This window comes from Pinus tabuliformis, chromosome X, assembly GCF_031772625.1.
Source record: "Pinus tabuliformis cultivar Carrire ecotype Pingquan chromosome X, CPIR1, whole genome shotgun sequence".
NCBI lineage: Eukaryota > Viridiplantae > Streptophyta > Pinopsida > Pinales > Pinaceae > Pinus > Pinus tabuliformis.
Window position 1 is genome coordinate 1,398,453,679 of NC_142308.1, and position 18,995 is coordinate 1,398,472,673.

General features: G+C 40.3%; 1 protein-coding gene across 2 annotated transcripts in view; it reads left to right on the forward strand.

Annotated features, from left to right (window-relative positions):
* The window catches only part of CDF1 (cell growth defect factor-like protein (DUF3353)), a 98,206-nt gene that overhangs the window by 54,312 nt on the left and 24,899 nt on the right, over positions 1 to 18,995 (forward strand). For both annotated transcript variants that reach the window (XM_089453233.1, XM_089453232.1), the window contains exon 4: positions 11,961 to 12,343. In XM_089453233.1, the coding sequence (XP_089309359.1) occupies positions 11,961 to 12,343 (383 nt within the window). The remainder of the gene's footprint in view (positions 1 to 11,960; positions 12,344 to 18,995) is intronic.

Consider the following 18,995-nt stretch of genomic DNA (forward strand, 5'->3'; position numbering starts at 1 on the left):
TCAGGACACCTTGAGAGATGCCACATCTGTTGCTGAGCCGAAGAGGCCGGTCAGAGAGAGTAGACCACCTGAGAGGTTTTGTAGCTATATGGCGATGGTTACCAGCATCCTTGACTCTGAGCCTTCTAGCTATGAGGAGGCAGCTAGCCAGCAGGTCTGGAGAGAGGCCATGCAGGAGGAGTATTCTTCTATCATGAAGAATGATGTTTGGGAGGTGGTGCCGAGGCCTGAGGGCAAATCCGTGGTTACTTCCAGATGGCTTTACAAGGTAAAGCATGCTGCAGATGGCAGCATTGAGAAATTCAAAGCGAGGTTTGTGGCTAGAGGGTTCTCCCAGGTAGAGGGAGTTGATTATGAGGAGACCTTCGCTCCCGTGGCTCGATATACTTCGATCCGCTCCATTATATCGATAGCAGCAGAGATGGGTTGGAAGATCCACTAGATGGATGTGAAGACCGCATTTCTCAATGGCTTCATACAGGAGGAGGTGTACATTGAGCAGCCACAGGGCTTTGAGGTGCATGGGAAGGAGTCCCATGTGTGCAGATTGAAGAAGGCCCTTTATGGCCTGAAGCAAGCTCCCAGAGCTTGGTACTCCAGGATAGATGCATACTTGCAGGGGATGGGTTTCACAAAGAGTGAGGCAGATCCAAACCTTTACTTTATTGTGATTGGTGAGGAGCCTCTCATTCTGGTACTGTATGTGGATGACTTGATCATTACAGGTGCAGAGAGACTCATAGAGCACTGCAAGAGAGATCTTGCAGCGGAGTTTGAGATGAAGGACATCGGCTTGATGCATTACTTTTTGGGTTTGGAGGTGTGGCAGGAGGAGGGGCATTTCTTCCTGGGGCAGGGGAAGTATATTGTGGACATCCTTAGCAGATTCCACATGGAGGATTGTAGACCCATGTCGACACCGATGATCACCAACTGGAAGAAGCTTCATGCTTCGGATTCCGAGTTGGTGGATCCCACATTGTACAGGCAGCTGATTGGTTCCTTGATGTATTTGGTCAACACTAGACCAGATATCTGTTTTGCAGTCAACATGATGAGTCAGTTTATGTGTGAGCCTAGGAAGGTTCACTGGGTGGCTGCAAAACACATTTTGCGGTACTTGCAGGGGACAGTGGATTATGGTCTGGACTACAGGCAGGGAGATGGAGTGAGATTGGCAGGATACACTGATTCTGACTGGGTAGGTTGTGCTTCTGATAGGAAGAGCACTTCAGGGTGCTGTTTTGGGTTGGGTTCAGCAGTAGTGTCATGGTTCAGCCGGAAGCAGCAGTCAGTAGCACTGAGTTCAGCGGAAGCAGAGTATATGGCAGCCAGTCTAGCTAGTTGTGAGGCTATCTGGCTTCCCAAGATGTTGTTTGGCTTATTTGGTCAGCCATTGAGACCTTCAGTGATTTACTGTGATAATCAAAGTTGCATTAAATTCACGGAGAATCCAGTATTTCATGACAGGTCAAAGCATATCGGGATCAGATATCATTTCATCAGAGACTATGTTCAGAAGGGAGTTGTGAAGCTTGAGTATATTTCCACTGATGAGCAGGCTGCAGATATCCTTACCAAAGCCTTACCACGGGGCAAGCATGTCTACTTCAGGGACAAGATGGGTGTGGTGAGGAACACCTTCCTCGGTAAGAGGGAGTGTTGAAATTTGGTACCGGAGGACAGGTGGTTCCCTTAGGCTTTGATCTTTGGCCTAGGGAAAAGTGTCCAAAAGAATTTAATTTTTCTCCTAAAGTGACTTTATAATTTTATAAAGTTAAATCTAATTTAAAAGTGACTTTAAGTGATAAAGTTATTAAGTCTAATTTTAAAGTGACTTTTATAAAGTCAATGAAAAATTAGAAAGGAAAAGTGACTTTGGAAATAAATGACTAAGTGGGTCTTTATTAAAGTGGGGTGAATTAAAAAATAGAAAGTGAGATTTAAATGAGCATTTAATCTCAGCCATTGATCTAAATCTATTTCAGCCATTGGATTTAGAGATCACCCAAAAGTCACTTGGATCACCCAAAAGTCACTTGGAGTTATATTAAAGGAGGAAAAGGAGGAAAAGGTCATTCATTCTTTCATGAGCAGATTGGGAGAAGGAGAGCAAGAGAGCAAGAGAGATTTCTGAGCAGGGAGGAGAAGGAGACAGCAGCTTGGCACACATTCCAAGGCAGCAGTTGAGCAGATTTGTACAGCTGATTCAGCACATAGTGAAAGGCATATTTTTGCACAAAAATCGAGGAGCAGTTTGCTGATTTTTCTGCACACAAAATGGAGGCCGTACAACATTTATTGCTGTCCTGTTTGCTGTAATTTCCAGATTGCTGTGAGGCACGGGAAATGAGATAAGTTGTAAATTTGCTTGCTGATTTTTTTGCTGAATAATTCTCACTGTAAAAAGGCAATTTTCAGAAATAAAGAAGAGCTCTCAAACTGGTTTTCCCCAAGAGTTGTAGGGGGTTTTTCCAGGGTCAAGTTGACAAAAAATATCAGTGTTTTAATGTGTTTTAATGGCTGTTTTTGATTGCTGATTTTTAATTCTGCAATTTCCAGCATTCTGAAAAATTTCCAGAATTTGTGTTTTCAGCAATATTTATTTTTTTCAGTCTGTTAAATGTATGGTTATGGGAATGGGCATTTAACTACATGGGAGAAATAAGGAGAAACTGAAAACCGGGGTGGGAAAACAGAAATTTCTACATCCCAGAAAGGATCCAATTTCCTTGGCATGTTTGTTTTTGAACTTTGAAGTTGCAAACTTGAAGTCTTGACTCTTGAATGGTGTTTTGGTGCAGTTGTGAACCTATGGGAAAATAAGGATTACGATTTAGCATTTACAAAATTACAAGTTACAAATTTAAAATTTAGTATTTTAATTTTTAATTTTTAGCATTGTACATTGAAAATCCAAGTTACCCAACCTAAAACAACCATTCCAAAGTTCAAAGTTTCAAACACAAGTTACCCAACAATTCCAAACCCAAGTTACCCAACCAAATGGCAAAAACAATGAAAAATACATAAACAATATTTAAAAACAATGAAAAAAAAAATTGGTTCCCATAGTCATACCAAGTTACTCAACCAAAAACAATGAAGAAATACAAAAAAATCTTTAAAAACAATGAAAACAAAAGAAAAATGGTGCCCATACCAAGTTACCCAACCAAAAACAATGAAAAACGTACAAAAACAATGTTTTTAAACAATGAAAACAAAAAAATTTTAATCCACATACCGTTTCTATGGAGAAATCGATGGTCTCCTCTTGATTTTCTCCTCTAAGCACTTAGATTTAGCTAAAAACCCTCTCTAGCTTGGTCCCTAGCTCTTCTCTGCCCTCCGCACGCGACTGTCCAAATGAATTCATAACAAAAAACCAAAAAAACTATATAAAACCTTGCTGCCGCGAAGCCACGCAATTTTTTCCGTTTTTATCGCGATAAAATCGAAATTATCGCGATAATTTCAATAAAAATCGGCAAAAAATTTTTCCGGCGATTACTTCGTATAGTTATCGCGATTTTATCGGGACAGCGAAAAAATCGCGATTATTTCATTTTATCGCGATATTATCATGAATTAGTCTAGTGTATGCAAAGCTGCCTTGCGCCTGCCATACCACATTGTGGGATTTGCTATCTTGTCTCCTGGAAGTGCACTTCGATAATGCTTGGAGACTAAACGTCCGCTCATAATAAAAGTCAGCCACCTGTTGTATATGCCCCTATGACACCTCAGAGTGCCTCAACGAAAATGTGCCATGCATCCCCTTAAGTGTGAACTCAAGGATGGAACATACGCTACCTCCACAACAAACCACACTCCCTGAGCCTGTAACCCTCAGCTCCCGCACCCACTGAATGTCTCATCTGGAGTCTCTTCCTTGCTCGCGATACACCATGTCTCATTCAGCTGCCTAGGGTGAGCCCCCCTGCTCCTTCTACTTGTCCTGAGAGCATCAAGGGACACCAACCCAACCCTTTGCAACTATAGGCCATACTAGAGAGTGACAGGCGTGTAAGTTCCCAAGGGTATGGTTAAGAGTCTGCATGGACACTGAAAGGTAATCCCATGGATGCCCCTCTCTCTGTCTTGGTCCTTCTAATAACTCCATCGAAGTCCAATCCTTGCTAAATAAGATGTCCTTATATGCTCGTCAGTGTCCTCATCAATCCTGGGCGAACCGAACCCAACAGAGTGCCTGATGTCCCTTCTAGGAGATCTCTCTCGAGGCAACGCTCCAAAACCTCGCTGCGCAACATCATTCACCTTTGCACACAACCACGTACCCCCACACTCCTTTGCATAACACTAGACTCCACGGCATATCTTTGTGTACCACTGGATACCATTGCCTACTATCATACCACGGTGTATTGTCTGATATCCCACATATGGAATTGTATCAACCACTTTGCTAATGAAACCACCATGTTGTGAGTCATATCTCCTCTTCCGTTTGAGTAGACTTGAGTGGCCTAACTCCTCACATACTAAGGGGAATATCACTGCCGTGCCAATCCTCGGTGGCACCTATGCCCTGTACATCAATGGAAGAACAACGTCTCCAGATGATGCCTTGCCTAATGATAGATTGATGACATCCCATCCGAATAACTTCTGCTAGAGCATGTTGACTACCTTGCAATCTCATGCATGAATGATGTGCTAGGGAATTCCCAAAGTCTGCACATCTCCGATGGAAATGTGAAGGAACATGTGCCTTCGGTCCCTGGGCCAATCATCCTGCGCCTTTGGTATATGATGGAAAACTTCACCTAGATCCCAATGCCAGCCTGGGCTTCCAGTATCCACTCCACTCGTGTCAACTAAACCTGGATCCCATATGGTTCCTCTACCCAATCATGAGAGCCCTTGTCTTCCTGATTATCTGCCATGGGGAATGACGAAGGACCACAACTCAGCCCCATACAAAGCTGCTCAACTTGCAACTCTGATTCTTGAAGGGCCAATTGAGTGCTCTTCAAGGAATCCTGGGTAGTCTCGAGCTCATAAGTAAGGTTGTCAACTTCCTCCTCCTTCCCTTCTAGCGCATCATGGTATATCTCAACAAGCATGAGTAGGTGGTCTCTATCCGAAAGGAGGTGTAGGTAATTGGTTTTCATATCTGTCACTGCCTCTTTGAGTGTGTGGAGGTTTGCAAGTGAGCGCTGTCCTCCCAGACTGACAGGTGTCACTACATTCCTCCAACAATATTCTGCCACTAATGCTTGCGTATCATCATGATGTTTTATGGCTGCTATAATTTTGTTGGGGTTTACCTTCAATTGGTTCTCCAAATTAGAGGCACAACTTATTGATTTTTGTAACATTGGATGTGTTGATGTTCTAGCCACGAAACTTTGTGGAGAGGCTAGAATACAAGTATTCTCCAAAACCCAGAAATAGTTTCTAGAAATTCCACCTAGAGACGACTTAATTAAAATAATTAACTTTTTAAAACGGTTCCTAAGACTAAACTTAGGAAATTTGGTTAATTAAAGGGTATTAATTAAGTCATGGTGAGAATCTTCTAGAAGAAGACGTGGATCGATTTCTAGTTAATCTTAGCCATCGATTATGTTTTAATCTTGGCTGTTGAAGCCTCAACAAGAGATTATAAGAATAAATTCGATGGGGGTTGGAGAACACACTTGAGGAGCAAGGAATTCGATATTGCTGGGAAATTGAACTCCAGAGTAGCAATGGTGTGTTGCTGGAGGTGATTTAGTAGTTTCGAAGCAGTGAGAGAAGGGCAGGGATAGTAAGGTCGGAAAGATGTTTTTCTAGTCCTGTGAGTGCATAGCAGAGAGACAACTTACTCCATAGAGAGGCTGATGCAGTGCAAAGAGGCAGCGCAGAGCTTCAGAGGGAGATCCGTATTTGCTAGGGAGAAGTCGAGTTTCAGAGGCAGGAGCCGAAGTGGGAGCCCAGAGAGTCAAAAGATCGAGTTTCCAGAGCAGCAGCTGATTAGCAGAGTGAGAGAGATGCTGGTCCCAGCAGGCTGACTCAGATCTGTGTAGGCTGACACAGAGGGAGCAATGGACAACTCATCTTGAGCTATGGTCAATGTCGGATCACCAGTGGAAGTGAGATTTTTCTCACTAGACGTTTGTTAGTTATTTTCTCTGTATGGAAAGCTAGATTTGAGCTTCCATAGATTTGTACTCAGATTTACTACTGCATAATAATCAAACCCTCAGCGGCTGCACTGGTTTTCCCAAGTTGGGTTTTTTCGGAGACTTTAGTCCAAAAATAACTGTGTATATGTGTGTGTGCATCTATTCTTCAGCGTTATTTTTCTTCCGAAGTATTTTTATTTTGTGAAGGCTGCAGTGTATGTATTTCGATATTGCCGTAGAAAACTGCAAGTAATTTGTTTAAAGTAATTTAACAAATAGGAGAAATCAGAAATATCATCAGTTGCTGCAGTAGGATTCAGGGTCACCGAATTTTCACACAGCTAGGCTCATGAGCAATTGCTTCATTAGACAAATCAACTGTTAGATCTGTGTTCTCACAGCTGACTACCTGTATGTTACCAACTTACCATCACTGCCCATTTTGTGTTTGGGGACTGGAGTAGCATCCCCTGTTGTGGCTGTGGTCTCGACATCCTCTTTATATTCATCGTCCTCCAATTTTCATCAATCTCAGTGAATGACTGGCAGTTGGGGACATCGTCCGATTTTCGTTCATCAATTTTGAGATCTGAGTTCTCACAGCTAACCTCTTGTATGTTGTCATATCTGCACATTTCTTGATTGGGAATTGGGGTAACATCAACTGTTGTGAGTGTGGTCTCATAATCCCCCTTGTACTCATCATCCAACTCATCAATCTCGCTGAGTGACAAGTAATCCATAACAACATCAGATGTTTCCTCATCCCAAGCCATTGCATCAACCTGCTGGAGTGTATCTGGGTGAGCTCCTTCCTCAATGGGTATGTCTTCTCCTAACTCGTCACTGTCCTCACCCTCAATCTTTGTTTTTCCTGCACTTGCAGTATTGATACTGGCATTTTGTTCAACGATCATGCTTCTCTCATTTTCATCGCCTACAGGTATGCAGTTGCTTTTTCTTCTTGCTGCCGTTGCTGATGCCCATTCTTTGAACAAATCCACCATTTTCTCAAAATTCCTATTATAATTTTCGAATTTCTCAAGGAATTTCTCCTGTTTCTCAAGGAGTTTCTCCTGTTGAGACATTTTTGCGCACAAGTCATTCTGAAGATTAATGCTGGACTAGGGTTTCAGTATTTGGAATTTAGCCTCACAATAGCAACTTTGGTGTTACCATGATTCAGACGACAGCTGGCAAAAATCATTGCTCTGATACCACTGTAATGTTCCCTTCTGGAAAATCCTCAACCTTTTATAAATTTCTGGGTTTGTATTCAAGGTTTTCAGTGGTGCCTTCCATCAAATGGTTTGGTTACAAACTGCTGTAGGTGCATTCTCACAATCTTAACTCAAGTAAATAGACACAGTGAACACTATGCATCCAAAATGAACATTCAAAGCGTTCCAACTGGTATATTCAATGCTCAGAAAATTAAATAGAGCGGATACAAGACAATATCATAATGTATATAATTTGGAACAACCCCTTTTTGCATTCACTGTACAATATCTCCCTTCAGCATAGAAAATCCCAGAATACATACATAAATATCACCACTTAGCAAATAGTTTTATGGCCATTTGCATGAGAATACAATGTACTGGTAACATAAGGAGAACCTGGTACTATTGGCTGCTAACAGAGATACACATATCGCAGTCCTCCTCGTGTGATATTCCAGCACTTCAGTTTAGAGATACACTGCCCAAATAAGAGGTTAACAGTCCAGATTTCCAAGTTGACACCACACGTCCAGTTCAGCAATATACATCAGGTTCTAACCTTGACAGGATGCATTTCTCGGGCTGTTGAGGTTATAAACTCAGTACAGGACAAAGATGTGGTAGAAAATCAGACCCACAAAAAGATTCGAAATTATTAGCTCATGTATACACCAGCAAAAAGGTAGCACGACCAGCAACAAGATACGATAGCTTGTTGCCCTTTTCAACCATGAGATTCACAATTCTTATTCAGCCATAAGCCCTTGCAAATCCACCTCCAGGAACTACTGTGCACTTGCTGGGGAAGAATAGATTTGGCTCCAAGAATTTCCACTGAATCATCCCTGCAAATTAAGAAGGAAATCGCCCTGCTGGTGGCTGGATTATCTGCAGAAATCCCTGGCCTAAATTCTGACTCTTGCTGGGTCTTCTTAGTCCCACGATGTTCCCCTCCTGCTCCCTCAAAAACACACACCAGCTGGTAAATGTTCTGCACTGTGGCGCCTGGAAAGGCCCTGAATGGACTCCTCTCTGCTCTCCTAGGGTGGCACTCGAAGTTCACCAAAGGTAGAGTGGAATTCCTGATCGGGAAAATCCTTGTGGTAAACAGTACAGGTTGTCTTGGCTTAGCAGCTCAAGAGAACTAGTGATGAAAGTTAAAATGATCCAAGGTATCCTAAATGAGAGCCTCCTTTCTCTATTTATAATTGTTGGCCTCTCTCTCTCCCTTGGTGGCCCCCACTCTCTACTAGTTCACCCCTTTTCTTTCCTCTCTTTCTCCACAAGTGTGCATTCCCTTTTCACTCTCTCTCTTGTGGCCTGCGCCCACCAATGAGCTGCAATCTTGCCTTTTCACCTAAGCTCCTCAAGGTGAAATCATCTCCAAACTCTAACAATGCACTCGACTGTGTTTCTGTGGGGTTGGTGTCTTCTGAAGCTTCAATCCAAGCTTTCATTTTTGACAATTCGAAGACCTTCCTTTGGCCGGCAAGTTGATGGTAGTCTTAAGAATTCTTCAAGCCTGCCACATTTATTATGTTTTTTCATGGCTCCTCAGTGAGATTCAATTCAATTGGCTGGAACATATTAGTTGGTCCTTTTTGTGTTATAAATATGGGGAGAGAGGTCTTCCTTTGGTTCAGTGGGATGTTTTTGTTATGCATAAGGAAGGAAGGTTTGGGCCTTATTGATGTTACCTTAAACAGGCAACGTTCTCACTGCAATGTTGTTGGTGAGATGCCTTGAGGGCTCCTATACATGGCAGGATTTTTTGCATCATAGGTTTAATTCAACATAACATGTTCTCAAATTACGTGGCTCTTTTGGGATGTGTGATTTAATCTCTTTTGCTCATTTGTTTTGGATTTCTGGTTCACTTATTTGTAAAAGTGTTTGGGAGGCTTGGAATTTTGTTGCAGACTAGTAAAGTTTACTTTTTCATGGGGTAGGTCGAGTTAGTATTTGGCATGGGCCGTGGTTCTCAATCTAGAGTTGAAACATCCAAAACAACATATAGTTGGCTGACACTCTCCATTCTTTTGATAAGCCCATTTTCAAGGACATTGTTGGGTTGATTATGTTTGAGGACTTATTTAAATTGAATATTGATATATGCTGGCACCAATGTGGAGAGAGTGGGGGTGGATTTTTGGTAAGAAAATCCAGCAATATGATTCCAAAAAGCCCTACTCTGTGACACCAATGACATATCTTGGCCCTTTTTCTCAATGCTCTCTGGAGTTCTTTCAATCTGGATAAGACAAGATAATTTTATTAATGTCCAACAAATGACCACAAAAGTAGGTCAAAGGGACTGAAGAAGAGTACACTCAATATGCGTACAATGTGGGTGTGCAATCGTAGCTCCTAGAAAATGCTGAAAATAAGGTAGTGCTACTTGACACAGATATAAAGGACTGGCATGAAACAAGATAATCAATAGCCTGCCAAAAATGTGAGTGAGATAGGAAGATGTGGTGATGGAGCTAAAGATGTCGAGGGCTCCTGAGTTTGAAGAGCAATGGCGAAGGAGGTGAAGTGGGCATTGGCATGTTGTCAAAGTCCCTTGGAACTAGCAGTGGGTCCATCTGTATGATACTGGGGTGATGTAGGAGCAAGGGATACTCCTAGCATCCAAGGTCAAAAGAAAGAAGCTTTGGATAGATCTCTGGTTGCCCTTGTGAGCATGGGAGGTAATTGTATGGGTCGTGGGCGCCCTGCATTGGAACCGTCTGGAGCTGGTCCATCTCTTGCTCTGAGGACATGTGAAATGCTATATGGTTCGGCATCGTTGAACTAGTCTTGGTAGAATCTGTCGATCTCTCCATGGGGGAGGAAGAGAAGAGATCCAAAATCTCATGCTTTTACTCTCTGGTACACCCTGAACTTCTTTCTGTTGCTTGTGGTTCTGATCTGACCGATCCAGTTGAAAGAATAAGGTGATTTTCATGGTCATCTCAAAGGCGGGGCATGGTGTGTAGAAACTGAGATCTGTGGCTAAAAATATCCCTGATGAAAAGGGCTAAGCATCGCTGGTCCTGGCACCTGAAGGAGGTAGAGAGGAAGCCTCTTGAATCCCGATAAGGCAGTCATAGCATCCTCTGATCTCATAGTATAGGGGGCACCTAGAAATAAGGGGTTTCTCTGTCTCTAGCTCCCGTAGGTGGATTTATAAGCTATACAATATATGGTCCCTTTGCTTCTCTTACATAGGTGGATTTAGAAGTTGTACAATATATGGTCCCTTTGCCTCTCTTACAAATTGCAGGTATATGCTTGGTTGGTCGTCTACTAGGGGTTGCCAACCTATGCGTGCTTGCCAAAAAGTGGGCCCAGAGATGGACTGTGCTTATTTTTGTGGCAAATTGAAGACAGTAAAGTACATATTATTGGATTGCAAGCTTGCGAGAGACTGCTGGTAGTCCACTGAGGATCAACATTCGGCTATTCTTTAGGGGAAGGTGCATTGGAGAGCTGCTGTTTTTGGTGACTCCAAATACTTCGTTGTTGCTCCTTTTATAAGAATTTGGCACTGCCTGAGAATAAGCTCACTGTTCACTATCTGTAGGCTAAGATGCAAACATAAATTTGCTAATAAGATGAGTTCACTTCAGTCTTTTTGTTGCAATCGAGTGGGTGATTTACATATGCAATTGTCGGCCAAAACGATCTTATTTAAAGATGCTAAAGAATTAGATGCCCCTGCTTACTTCGATTTAATTTCTTATTTAATAGTGCTGAGGAAGAGGAAGTGATTTTCCATTGCATATGTGCTTCATCCTTTGTTTTTCCTTTGTATATATAAGTATATACGATGTATTTTTCACAAATTTATTTGTAGAGTTTTCAAGTACCTCTAGGGCTCATTACTGCCAGTGTTAGAGACGTAGTTGGATGCACTTAATCTTGCACCACTGAACATTGATGTTGAAATTCAAATATTCTCCAATCACAGGCCCAAGTTAGGTTTTGCTATGATACCATGTTGGAAATTAGGACATACACATTTACTGAATCACATGTAATGATGGAGAGAGAGAAAAATAAATGATACATTTTTATTTGTAACGTTGTAATGATGCACCTCACACACACTATATCATATCTTACAATATACACTTGTACTTCTCCTAGGCTGTCAATGTTGTTTAATCACCTAATCCGTAACTATAATAATTTAATGTTACATTTTGTTCCATTTCTAACATAAAGCGATGGATGTATAGATGATTCAAATATTATTTCAGTTTTAACATGATATTCTCAAATCCATGGCCATAGGCAAAGTGTTGCGGATTACTGTTCTTGGAATCACTAGTATTTCGATAAACGATGCATGACAGATCTGGCAAGTTATGTGCGTTGTCTAGGAGATTGGTATCCCTATTAGTATGTCATTCATGTTTATTTTCAATGCCAATCACTTCTTCAAACTTTCCCATTTTGTTGTTTTAAGTATTTATAATTAGGTAAATCATGTGGCAAAATGCAATATAACTTGGTTGTATTTTACTCTGCAACTTAAGCAACACTGATTGTTATTTGCTACAGACTATTGTTCAGATATATATCTCTTTTGACAAGAATGAATTCTTTGCAGGTCATCCTCCATTATTTCCTCGTGTCAATGTATGGGATCCATACAAGCGGCTTGGAGTCAGTAAGGATGCTTCTGAGGAGGAAATTCAGGAAGCTAGAAATTTTCTTATACAACAATATGCTGGACATGAGAGAAGTGTTGAGTCAATAGAAGCTGCTTTTGAAAAAATAATAATGAAAAGTTTCAGGGACCGGAAAAGATCAAAAATTAATTTGAAAACTAAACTGAAGAAGAAGGTAGATGAATCACCTTCCTGGGTGAGAGGCTTGATTAATTTCATAGAGGCTCCTCCTTCTGAGGTGATTATCAGAAGAGCTTGCCTCTTTGTTCTAATTGGTGTATGGAGTGTAATGAATTCAGCTGAAGGAGGGCCCGCATTCCAGGTTAGTAGTTTATCTTGACAGATTTTCTTGCGAGAACATTTGATTGCATTTTTACAGCTGTACTGGTTAAGAAGCTTCTATTTTCTTCCTAAAGTAAATTTTCTTGAAGAGAAAAGGAACTGCAATGTATTTGCTCTTAAAAATTGTTTTATGGATTTAACATTTACAACTCTTTAGGGAGTGTGTACTGTTTGTAGTTATACTATGGTCATGGTGAAAAGTTCAACTTAGATTTTAATTGACTAAGCTTTTGATCAGGTACAAACAAGATATTTTAAATCACATGTGAAGGCTAAAGAAAAGCTTGAGACTTCTCTTAGATATGGGTCACTGTAAAGCATCCAAACTGCTTAGTTTAGGAGCATTACAAAGCACCTTAGTATGGTCTTCCAGTTTCCAGACTAAGTGTCTAGCCTATCTTGTAACATATAGATTACTAGATAGCAGAAATGTTACAAGGTGTTTAGACATCATCAGTATCTTTTTGATTTCACGAGTGAAGTGGGTTTTACTTAGAATTTCTGGAAATATCATTACATTCTATTTATTCTAATTTCACAACTAATGTTTTTTCCTCACATGTCCTGGAGTAAATGGTAATGTCCTTTAACACATGAAGCACTTATTGTAGCAAAATTGCATTGCTGTTGAAATGTACCCAACTCAAAATCTCTAGCATTAATATTTCAAGAGAGGGATCTAGCACTCAAAGAAAGGCTCATGAGATTAGGTTTTTGGTGTTCCGGCTGTCCATACGAGTAGCTCCTTAGTTGGAAATATATTTGGTTTCCTTGATGATAATGTGAATGGATAAATGAAATATATCATTATAATATTGTAGTCATAATTGACATCTAATACTATGTCAATGTAAATTTCCCACAGTGCTAATGATTGAAGAAATAAAGTCATTACTGTATCGTAATCTTAGTCCCCAGATTCGGCGAATTTCAACGATTAAATTCGAAATTCGGCGAATTTTAAGCAGAAACGAATATATTCGTTCGAGTTCGCCGAATTTTATGGCGAACTCGAATTTCAAGGTGAATTCAAATTTTTCCTGAACAAAATCGTTTGAAGTTCGATTAAATTCGCCTGATGTTCGATGAAATTCGTTTTTTTTTTCGGGCGTTTTAGGCTTTAGCGCGCAGGTTTTATTGCTCGCCGGTTTCATTGTTGCATTGTTTGGATCCCTAGTTTCCTTCTTTACCTTTCATGTCTAGGGTTCGATTCCTGGTTTTGTACGAGCTCCGATATGAGGAGATCAAGCTACTACATTATATCTTGATATTACCTCACGATCTTGATATTATTTTGTACTTTCCGTTGGATTTCGATTTTTTGAGAGGTAATTCTTTCCCCTTGCCTTTTGATTAGAGTTTTAAGGGGGCCTGGACTTTGGAACCTGCCCTTCTGTTCTAACTCTATTTCGAAATTGTGAGATTTGACAGGCACAATTGGAAATACAACGGTTTTATTGTTTATTTTCTTATGGTGTTTTGGTGCCAACAGTTTCATCTTCCACAGTTTGTGTTGCCTTATGGCCTTTTGTTTTTCATCTCGTGTTTCCTATGTCTTGAAACACTTTCAATTCATGTTCTGCGAAAGCTGGATGATTTATTTGTCGGGCGCTCAATCTGCATGCCTTAATTGATGATTTATTCGTCAATAAAATCTAATTTGTGATAACGATCGTCCCTATTGGGCCACTCGACACTAGTTTAGGCTCATTTTCAGCAGATCAGCAGATTCACGAGTAACCTATTAATTCCCATGTATTCGGGACGCCAAACTGCTTATTTTTTTTCTTTTAGAACACAGCTGAGCGGTGTCTGGATGTTCGAGAGCATTCGTAAAAACCGTTTGCTTGGTTTTGATAGTCTAATGGTTTCTTAGTGAAAGAATTTCGTCTTCATGCGAACTCTAATAATTTTCATGATTTTGATTTTCTCATTATTAGGCCTTTTATTAGTTTTCGTTTTCGACTGACAGTATGCAGGCAGTTGGTTTTACTTTGCATATTATTTTGACTGATCACATCAATCCAATTTTTTTAGCCAGGAATAGGTTTGATGGGAAGTTTGGTATTTTTTCAATGGAGCAGGATAAAGTGCGAACATTTTGCCCCTTTTCCGATTTGCTCTCACCAAAATCTGGTCACCAAAAATTTATTTGAATTTGACTTTAAATTGATTATATATATATATATATATATTTGCTCGAATATATATATATATATATATATATATATTTTTTTTTTCGAATTTCTATATGTCGAATTTTATGTCAAATTTTATCGACAAAATTTTAGTTGCCGAACTTTATTCGAATTTCATGGTCCCCGAACTCGAACTCGAACTCGAACCTGGTGACTAAGATCGTAATGAACTCTTATGTGTCACTTTTCAAGTATCTTCTGCTGTTCAATAATAGGTGATGTCTTTTCATTATAACACTGTCTGGTTGTTGTTTGCAATGCTCATGTGCATCCTGTGCTTGGATTTCATTGCAAATCTGTGATGACCTTAACATTTTGAACAATTGCCATGTTTTCTGCGTTAGTCAATTTGTTTGGAAATTGGAAAAACAGTCAATTCACTAGGAAGTTGAAGAAATTGTTTAGCATAGTTGCAACTTAAAAGGTTCATGTAAATCCCTGAGCTACACATATATTTCTGTAACTTTCGACTAGGCATAACGGGCATCCTGGAATCTATTAATCACTAGGAAATATGCAACTACAGTCAAACTGATGAGTTAAGTATGTACCAAGTCTTGAATTCACTCAGCACGAGTAAACAAACACTTGCTCGAGAGCTCGGTGGGAGGGTGGGTGTGAGAACTTCTGAATCTACACAACAGAAATCTTACTGCAATCACTGGTTTATCATCTCCTACTTGTTCTTTACATTTAACAAGTTATTTAATTATTTAAACAACGATGACAAACACTATTGCAGCCTACAGATACATACAGACCATGAACTGAAATAAACTGAGACAATCACACAAGGGACATCGTATTTTTGGACAATCGTCCCCGGAAAAACCCAATACGGGAAAATCGGTGCAACATATAGAGGGTTTGTATTATTAAGCAGATTTCTGAATACAACTAGGGTGCCAAATCCGGCTCACCCAATAGAGAATAAACTTGACAGAAGTACCTCTATCCGGAGACAAATATTTTGACAATTCCAACAACTGGATGATCAAACCCCACAGATGACAACTGCTGTTCCTAGTGCTGGGCAACGATGGCTGCTCCAAGCTCTGCGCTGGAATTGTGTCACCTCCTCTAGGAGTTGCATCACCCTCCTAGTGAGCCTCCCTTGCTCATAAGACAATTTGCTGAACTGTTGCTCTCTTTGTCCCATAAAAAACCCCAACGTTGCCTTTAAGGGACTGTGTCAGCCCCTCTAGCTTTTGCGTCACCCTCTCTGGAGTTGCGTTGTCTCTCCTGCTGCTGCTCTGCCTCTCTGCTATGTATCCTTGGCCTTGGACTGAAGTCCCTCTGCCGAACTGCCCCTCTCTCACTGCAACTCAGACCACTAGCTCGATTTTCTCAGCAAACCACGCCCCAGAAAAATCGAACTCTTTGATCTCTTGGTGTATCTCCAACTGACCCTCAAGCCTCCTCTTATACTTTTCCTGTTGATGAATCAATGACCGTGATCTAATCTCTAATCAACGGCTAAGATTAAAACAGGCTTGATCCTCGTCATTTAGAACCTTTTCACACATATTCTTAATACACATTAATATTTTTATTTTTCCAAGTTTAGACTTAGGAACCTGTTGTAGCATCCATCGTTATTTTAATTTTATTTTCAGTTTTATTGCAAAAATAAAAAAATCAAATATTATGTTCTAACAGAATTAAAAGAAAATGTGGAAATCCGAAAGAAGTGATTTATTTTATATTATTGATGGCTTTTGAACGTGAGAAACCCAGGAGAAGATCTGAGCCATCCGATCTATAGGCAACAGATCTAATGGTAATCGCGTGCTACCAAGCGCGGAGGATAACTCCAAAATTGGATGCGAGAAGTTATAAAACTGAGTTAAACCCTCAGTTAATTGGGGTCGTTCGCTTGAAGGATTCAGATCCGACGATAATTGCATGGTTAACTAGGATGAGGTTTAATCCAGAAAATTGACGCGATGGTTTATGGAATGTGATTTAATCTGTTGAAGTCCGGATCGATCATAGCCGCTCATCAAGAAGGGACGAGATCCGACGGATATCGCGTCAAAAAGTGTACGGGTTTTATTATGAATTTCAGACCCGAGAAGTCTATGAATTGCAGCTTTGTTTCCTTTCAGTTCCGTGGGGAAGGTAAAGGTTTGTGGAAAAGGCGGACCCGATATGTTCCAAACTGGAGTTTATTTCCTTTTGGGTTCCGGCCATAAGCGTTTAAGGAAGGATCGACAGTGATTGGTCGAGTTTCTTTGTGATTTCGCCAATTAGAACACTTCCGATATATATGTGGGCCATAAGGGTTTCTTTGTGTTTCCACCAATTAGAATGCTTCCGATATATACGTGGGCCCATAACCCACAGGTCCACGCACGAAATTTTGTAAAGATGCAGCTTTGCTGCGTTAAAGCAGTTTAGCTGTCATCAGGACATCTACAAGATTACAACTTGCAGAATACAGGACCACATACTCAAGCCACAGATTCAAACAACGAGCAGCCATCACCAGTCATATTCTAATTTATGTTACTTCTTGTTATTTTGTTTTCTTGAGAAGAATGAGGTGTCTTTTACCCTCCAATGTAATATTCTGTAATGACTTTTACTTTAGACAGTTAGGAGATAGTTAAGCAGTTTGACAATTTTGGTGATTACCAACTGTCCCATGATGTATAAAAAGAGGCAAAATTATAGAAAAAAGGCCCGAATTTTGAAGAGATTGGAGGAAATGCTATTGCATTCTTGGTAAAATTGATGATTAATGAAAGAATCAAGAGTTTTCCACACATTTTTGGGTATGATTTTGTAATTTCTTTGTTATGTGTCATCATGCGTTTTCTTTTCTTTAAGTATGGTAATGAAGCTGCAGGTCTTTGTTTACTTATGTGAATGAAGTTAAAATTCCTTAAAAGAGCGCTCCTAGACTTAAAGTTTCTACTTCTACATTTCTTCTAAGCGTTACAGAGAATAGTTTCTGTGAAAAATAACATATTGTCTCTACCTTCTCAAAGCATTCTTCACTCAACATTTATATCCAACAACCATATGGCATTCTGAGACTTTCTTATCAGCTAAGTATTAAGGGTTAAAAATCAGGCTCTTCAGGTCCTTCACTTGAGGATATATCATACAAATAAGTGACAAGAATAATAAACATTAATGTCTTAAGCTAAGTAATCGGATTCGTTATAAAGGGGCCACATGTTCGAATCCTGGGAATTGGACATGATTCGCTGTGGATTCGAATCCCAGAAGGGGACACGTTGTGTCCTAACGGGATTCGTACGAATCTCGTTAGGACATAACATGTCTTGATTCTGGGATTCGAATCCCCTAAATTGAAACCCGCTCGCATAAAAAAGGCGCTGTTCCTTATGTTTTTTACCATATTTCGCTTTCAGTTTTGCATACTTTGAGCTGTGGGCAAGGAGCTAAGGGTTTGGAGCAAGGAGCTAAGGGTGTGGAGCGTTCGACAAGGAGATTCAAGCACCAGGTAAGTGCATTTCATCTCTATTTTTTTGCATTTCTATCATAGCAGTTTGTATATGATTTTTTTTTTTACAAATTTGTGCATGTTTTGTTTATTTTTTTTACAGTATTCATGGTTCAATCAAAGGCAGCAGTTAGGGGGCAAAGGAAGGGGAAAAATATCTCCATTGGAGATGCCCCTCCTCCCCCAATATCATGAGAGTCTGTTGCAAGTAATGTTGAGGGAAGAGGAGGACCTAAAGACAACATTGGGAAATAACCCTTGTGGAAATATGTCACAAGAGAGGATGGGACAAGCACCAAGGGGAAGGGAGGAGGAAATGTGCAATGGAGATGCAACTTTTGCCACATTTCTTTCAAAAGCACATATTACCGTGTGAAAGGCCATTTGTTGGCTTTACCAGGTTGTGGAATTGGAGCTTGTAAAGCTATTCCTTTACAAAAGAGGAAAGAAATGGAAAAGGAGTCCACTGTTGGTATGGAAAATGTGGCTGCAAAATCAAGAAAAACCAAAAATGAAGACCCCCTTCCATTTTTGAGGAAAGGCACCACCAAATTTCCATTTGAGAGTTCTATTGGGGGACAAGCAGCAAAAAGAAGAGCAATTACACTTGGTCCAATGGATAAGATTTTTCAAAAAGAGAAACGGGAAGAGATTGATCTCACCATTGCCTTCTTTTTCTATCAAAACTTCATATCATTTAATGTTGCATGCTCACCTCTATTTATTGAGATGTGTCGAGCTCTAACTCACGGGTGTCCATCATGGTATGTGCCTCTTGGTTCAGAGAAGCTTAGAACCACATTGTTGATGAAGGCAAAAAAAGAGGTGCAAAAAATGTTTGAGCCTATTGTAGCATCATGGCCAACATCTAGGGTTAGCATTGTTTCTGATGGATGGACAGATCCAACACGACACCCAATCATCAACTTCATGGTGTCTTCCTTGAATGGTCCAGTTTT